The 6663-nt window shown below is 56.6% G+C and overlaps 1 protein-coding gene across 3 annotated transcripts; it reads right to left on the bottom strand.

Moving 5' to 3' along the window:
* Positions 1–2658: 2658 nt before the first annotated feature.
* LOC112968464 (immunoglobulin superfamily member 1-like) lies at positions 2659–5890 on the bottom strand. Of its 3 annotated transcripts, none has more exons than XM_026070753.1 (7): positions 5552–5890; positions 5426–5461; positions 4950–5225; positions 4467–4751; positions 3878–4168; positions 3362–3646; positions 2659–2985 (listed from the first exon to the last, which is right to left on the bottom strand). In XM_026070753.1, the coding sequence occupies exons 1-7, from the start codon at positions 5823–5825 to the stop codon at positions 2861–2863; spliced, it is 1572 nt and encodes a 523-aa protein (XP_025926538.1). In that variant the 5' UTR covers positions 5826–5890; the 3' UTR covers positions 2659–2860. The 3 variants fall into 3 exon arrangements, with proteins under 3 accessions (XP_025926538.1, XP_025926539.1, XP_025926540.1); XM_026070754.1 differs by having other exon boundaries at positions 4494–4751; XM_026070755.1 differs by lacking the exon at positions 3362–3646.
* Between the last annotated feature and the right edge of the window lie 773 nt (positions 5891–6663).

The raw sequence follows: 6663 nt of genomic DNA, 5'->3' as shown, positions 1-6663 counted from the left end.
ATACTGCCTTCCTGAGCTCTTGTAACCCCCCTGTAAGAGCGGATGCAAACTGACTGAGCCTGCCATGCATGGCCCCCGGCTGCACGGCTGAACCCAGGGTCTCTGGTGGGGATGATGCTGGGTCCAAGCTCTGCATAGGGAAAAACAGCCTCATGGGAAGTGTGAAGTGAGATGTGAGGATTTCTGTCACACTCGCTCATCTGCTGTCTCAAGCACCAGTTCACCTGCCACTTGGGCTGGCTTCTTTCGGTCCTTTGGGTACAAAGCTTCTGAATTGGTCTGGGTGAGAGAGTTACAGTTTGTAGATGGTCAAGGGCTATTTACTGTTAAAGCTTATAACCTTTTTGTTTCCTTAAAAAAAAAAACAAAAAAAAACCCAAAGCATTGTGTGTGTGTGTGTGTGTGTGTGTGTGGCTGGATGTTTGTGGGTGCCAGTGTAGAAAAATCACAATGCCATTTCCTCTGCTGGTGGTCTGACACTGTTTTATTGTGGTGGTCTCTGCCTGCCGCAGAGATGTGGCTGGGAAGGTGATAGGCCCTGGGCCATGGGTAGTGGCAGCTGGGGGAGCAGGCAGCCTGTTGGGGAGCAGAGGTTGCCCCTGGTCCCAGCAGGGAGGCTGGGAGAAGGAAGGGTGGCTGCACCCTGGCTGAAGCAGGTCCTCCATCTCCATAGAGCCCCAGTGGGGAGCCCCAGGTCAGGGAGTGTCGAGGCAGCTGTGGCCAAGGCAGAAGCACCAAAGTTTGTCATCCTTCCCCTGTTGGCCAGCCAAGCTCCTCCTGGACACCTCCACTGCCGTGTCAGCAAGGAGCTGGAGCAGACGCTAGGACTGAAGCTGGCCAGCAGATCTTCTGGAGGCTCTTTCCAAGAGATGTGACAACAGCCCAAGTTTTTCAGTTCATGAAGGATTTTTTAAATATATTTCTGAGTGGAGGCCCCTGAAGCCTGTGCTCCCACAGCCCCACCTGTGCTGCCAGAGGTGGCGTTGGCTTAACTGGAGCCATGGGAGACTTCCTGCCCTGTGGTGAGTGCTGCAGCATCACTGCCCCTCCAGCCCAGGCCTCAGGTGCCAGAGTGTCTGCCTGGGCAGCGGGTCTGGGGATGGCTCTGGGTGCATGTGAGCAGTCTGAGCCTCCCAGGAGGGTGTTTAGCGCTTCAGTGAGAGCCCAAGGTCTCTTCCTGCAAAGAAAAGGGTGGGCCTGAGGCTCAGTGAGGAACTGGACCTTATCTGGCCAGAGTGTGGCTGGCTGCCTCTCTCTTGCTCCAGGAGGCCTGAGCAATTTTTTCATCAATCACAAGCACTGTTTAAAAAAAGAAGAAAAAAAATCCAAATTGTCTGAGAGGGATGATGGCTTACGGCAGCTGCCTCTGCCAAGGCAAATCTATGGACTTGAGTGCAATCAAGGGACTGCCAGAAGAGGAGGCAGCCGCATGGAGAGGTGACTTAGCAGCTTCTCTGCTGTTCTCCCTCACTCCTTCCTTTCTTGGGAGGAGGGGGCATACTGAATGCAAAGAGAAGGGAAACAGCCAACCAGCTGCAGCTCGGGTCTGTCGCCCCTCCCCTCTCCTCCCCTCCCCCCCCTTCTGGGGCTTGGGGCTTGCTGTTACCTGGTGGGAGGAAAAGGGAATTGCATTTTGGAAGAAGCGTGTTTGTGATGACAAAGCTTTTTTGCACTTTCATTCATTTTGCACTTGTTTCTAATTTCTATTTCTTGATTTTTTTGATATTTGCACCTCCTCTTTGTGTTTTCATAATGGAAATACTATTGTAGCCAGTGCAGCTATTCCAGAACTTGTGTCCTGAGTATACAGAGGTTTAAAGATCTTATATATATAAATTTATGTTTGTACAAAAATAAATTTATATATATAGATCAGTATGTGGTGTGTTTTGTCAGTGTTTCAAAATAACAATAAATAAATGTGAATAATGGAATTACGCACAGCTGGAGACTGGTTACTCAGCCCTGAGCCGTGCACAGGGAAGATGTGAAGTGGAGCAAGGGAAATGACTGCATCCGCCTTCGGCCACAACGGAAATTGAGGTTGGGGGGGGTGGGGAGCCTGCCCTGTGGCTCTGCCCCTAGCCCCGCCCCACCCTGGGACCCTGCCTCCATGCCCCGCCCCACTGCTGTGGCCGCCCTACCCCTGAGCCCCGCCCCCAGGCTGCCAGTGGCCAATCGGCACCACCTCTAGAGGAAAGAGAGGCAACTCCTCTGCTCCTAGAGTGCCCAAGGTGGAGTTGGACCACAACACAGAGACCAGGAAGTGGGGGATGGAAGGGTGTGGCAGGACGAAGCCTCTGCGGGGGTAGGGATCTGCAGTCCTGTGGTGTGAGGGAACAAAGGGGCCTGGGCCATGGTGGCCTGGCCTGTATGGGGCCCTGGGGGGCTGCCATGTCAGGTGCTGAATATGTCGTATGGCCCTGTGCAGCAGCCACTGCATCTGGGGCTGTCCTAGGGTTGGCCCTTCCTCTCCTCTTTGGTGCCCACACTACCCTGCCCTGGGGTGGGGGTCCCTGTGCCACCACTGGATGGGGGCCCTGTGCTGCCATGGGGTGGGAGGGGTCCCTGCACTGTCTTGGAGTGAGGGTACCCAGGCCATACAGGTCCAAACATCCACCCCAAAACTTTCCTGTCCCACAAAGGCAGCTGCTGGAAGCAATGGGATTGGGAAGGGCTGGTTTATTGCACTGTCAGGAGGTGGAAGGGGAATACCAGCATCCGTTTACTGGTCACAGTTCAGATGATGGTAGTTACTTGGAGCTCCCCATGCAGGGAGCATGCGGGCCGCCTCCAGCCTGCGTGGCCATGGCAGCATCACCTTCTCTCCTGATGATTTGGAGGTTAGCTCTGTTCCATTCTAGAGGGGACTCAGGTGTGCAGGTGTGGGCCTGTGGCTGTGCATGGCCTCAGCCACAATCAGCCCCAGCAGGACCAGGATCCCGGCACCCAGGGCCAGGCGCACAGTGTTGCCCCAGGTGTAGTCTGCAGGGTATAGGAAGGGACAGTCATTGGGGTCCCAGGGCAAAGGGACAAACCCCAGAGAGCTTCCAGAGCAAAGGGGCCCCATGGGGGCAACGGGACCCCAGAGGACAAAGCAGGGACACATGGGGCTCCCAGGGCAAACAGACCCATGTGAACAATGGGACACCCTGGGGGTCTCCTGGGCTAAAGGGGGATACAGGGAAGTTTATAGGGAGCCAAGGGGAACCCCAAGGGCTCCTAACTGCCTCTGTCTCCCCTGTCCCCGCTCCCTGCCCCACTGTGACTCCCCCCACCCACTCTCTGACCTGTCACCCTTCGTGGTGTGTCCTGGCGCTGAGGCCACAGAGGATGCCAAGAACATGGAACCTGCCCTCACCTGCCACCACCAGCCAGACGGTGCTGCTGAGCTCTGATGAGAGGTACGGCTGCTGCCGGGGGTGGTAGGTGCAGGCGTAGGTGCCCCCATGGTGTCCCATCACATGGGGCAGCACAAAGGTGGCCACATCCCCCTCTGGCTCTGTGTTCTTTACCATCTCCCTGTCCCTCCAGAAGTAAACCTGGGCATTCTGGCCCACACCAGTGCACAACAGGGTGACATTGGTCCCTGGTTGGACATGGCTCAGTGGCTCTAGGAACAGGCTGGGCCTGGCCAGGCCAGGATCTGCCAGGAGGAACACATGGGACAGTTGGAGAAGTACAAGCAGCCCTTTCATCACCCCATGGCCACCCTGAGCTGCCCCAATGCAGAACATCCCCTCAGTGCTGGTGGAGGCAGTCCCCCAGCCCAAAGCCCATGTGTTTTGAGCATCTCTGGGGCTCAGGACAGCTCCTGATGTCTCCACCAATCCCCAAGCCCAACAATGGGGTCATGGCTGTGTTTCACCCCTCTCACCTCTTACTAGTAGCTCTACGGAGTGGCTGGACTGTGACAGGCTGCTGGGGTCGGACTCATTCCCATAGCGGCAGGTGTAGGTGCCTCCATCTTCCTTGTCTACACGGGCGATGGTGAATGTTGCCACATCCCTGGCCAGCTGGGCTGTTTGTCGAGCGCTGGTGTCCCCAGCCTTGTACAGCAGCATGGCTGTCCCCTGGCAGGGACACTTGCAGTGGATTGTGGCCGGTGTCCCTAGGATGGCTCCATCTGGAGGCGTCACAGAGATGGAGGGGCTGGGAAGCTGTGACTCTGAGCATAAGCAAACATGACAGCCTCTCAGAGCTGGATCAGACCCCATTGCTCTTTGGGATTGACCCCAAGCCCTTCCCCTAACCTCCCCCCCCACTGGTGTCTCAGCAGCACCATGTCTATAGGGTCTCTGAGGAGTTGGCAAGCCTCAAAAACATCTGGAGGAAGCTGTAAACCTCTGCTTGGGGCCCTATTTCAGCTGCTCTCTTTCCCCCACCTCCTGTTTTCTAGCTCCCCCAGGATGTGGCAGATTCTAGTGAGGAAAAAGAGGGTAGGATGAGATGGGGGGGGGTCTCACCTCTCACGACCAGCTCCAAGTACTCACTGGTGCTAGACCATTTTGGCGGGGTCCCTTTGGTGTAGCACTGGCAGCTGTAGCGGCCCCCATTGCCCTGCTCCACCTGGGAGAGGTAGAATTTGGCCTCCTTCTCAGGGAAGTTGTGGAGTGTCCCAGCCTGGCCCTCCAGGTACAGGAAACAGATGGCATTGGCGTACGGGAAGATGCAACGTAGTAGCACATCAGACCCTGCAGCCACCTCATGCCCGGGCAGGATGGAAAGGACAGGTTTGGGGCCCTGGAGCTCTGTGGGGAGAGATGTGGTGCTGGAAGCCTTGTGGGGTCTCCGTGATGCCACCACCTCACTAAGGCAGAGGCGGTCATCGCCTCTCCAAGTCAGGGAAGAGGGGAAAAACTCTTCCTGTCATGCAGACAGGGAAGCCAAGATGCCCAGTGCTTCCCCTGGCTTGGAGGGTGTTGGAGTGGCCACGACACATCCCTCACCTTCCACCAGGACCTCCAAGGTGTCACTGCGAGCCAGCACAGCACCATCATCTCCATGCAGGTAATGGCAGCTGTAGGGACCCGAGAAACTTCGGGTGGCATTGGAAATGGAGAACTCAGCCCTGCTGCCACGCGTCTTCAGACTGCGGAACTGGTGCCCGTTCCTGTACAGCACAAAGCTCCCACCATTGTACTGGCACTCACAGTGGATGGTGGTAGAGCCTCCCAGTGGGATCACCCCAGGCGGCTGCAGGTAGATGGTTACATTGGGGTCACCTGCAGTGAGAGAGATGCTGCCAGACAGACATGGAGTGCTCTGGAGCCCAGCTGCCCTGCTGCGAGCGTGGAGCCAGCTCCAGGCCCCATCTCCACACAATGGTGAGTTTGGTGCAGTGGGGCTGGGGCAGGGCCCCAGGAAGGAGACAGGGGTTTTGATATGTGTCCAAGCTCCCCATCTCCCTCCTCATGTTACTCACTTGTGGCAGTCATGCTCTGCACCACCAACCAAGCACCTGCAAGAGAAATGGCCCCGTAACATCTCTGTCGGAGGCTCAAGGCACCTCGTGTCCCCTCTGGGAGCCCACACAACCACTGGCACTCACCAAAGGCTAGGATGTGGGTCACAGGCAGCATCGCAGTCCCTCTTAGCTCCCTCTGTCCCTGGCTTAAGCAGGGCTTGCTCAGGAGGAAGGGTTGGGGGGGAAACGCTGAGTCTGTTCTCTTGCAGCTGCACGGCTTCTTGCTGTGTCCCGGCAAGTCCTGATTGTCACAAGCCACTTCCTGTCCCACAGCTCGTGTGGAGGAGCCCCCCAGTGCAGGGCTTGGATGGTTGAACTGGTCCCAGAACGTCCCAGTCACCCCCTCAGGACTGTGCATCCACAATGACCTGGTCTTAGGCTTCTGTGGACCTGAGGGGTAAATCTGTTGGGGCTTTTGGTTTCTCTTCCTTGACTCTGGGTCACTTGATGGGGAAATGGCTTCCTCTTGGCCCTTGTGAAATGGGGGCAGTGGTGCGGGGGGGTGGCGGTGGGGGGGGAGATGACACTGAGATCAGCCATGGGGAAGTGTCCATGCTGCGCCTTCCTCATGGTTGTGGGGGAGGTTTGGTGAACTCACGGACTGCAACAGCAGGAAACTGACTTGGCTTCCCTTTTTTGCCACTTCAGGGACTATTTCCTCCCACCTGGCCTCATCTCCTGGTGACCCCGAACCCCAAAGACTCCCGTTCCCTGTTTATTGTCTGCCACCTGGCACAAGCCTGCTCTCTTCCCACTTAAATGTTCTCCTAAAAGCTGGATCATCCATGATGTCTTTCATTGGGGCAGGGGTGGGAGCTAGTTGGGGGGGAGGGGAATGGGACAGTCAAAGCTCTAAGAGACAGCAACATTTCCCTCACCTGTAGGTCTGAAGCCACTCCATGTTCTACAGAGTCTGACCCATTCCGTGGACATGCAAGCCTCCTCAGGCCTATACTGGGGCAATGGTATGGTCCGTACCCCAAATAATTGCCCCCTGCCTCCACACCCTGAGCCTCACCTCCAGCCTCCCCAGCTGTGATTCCCTCTTGGGTTGGCCAGTGGTGTTGACAGAGTTCCCTTTGGTAATAACAAAGGGTTAACTGAACTGCAGAAGGGCTGTATGTCCCTTTGAGTGACATGGGAGTGAGGCAAGCAGGGAAGAGAGGAGCTGGGGGACTGGAGCTGTGTAGGATAAG

Source organism: Apteryx rowi, unplaced genomic scaffold (genome assembly GCF_003343035.1).
Source record: "Apteryx rowi isolate R43461 unplaced genomic scaffold, aptRow1 scaffold_318, whole genome shotgun sequence".
Classification (NCBI taxonomy): Eukaryota; Metazoa; Chordata; class Aves; order Apterygiformes; family Apterygidae; genus Apteryx; species Apteryx rowi.
This window is presented reverse-complemented; position numbering and strand designations above follow the sequence as displayed.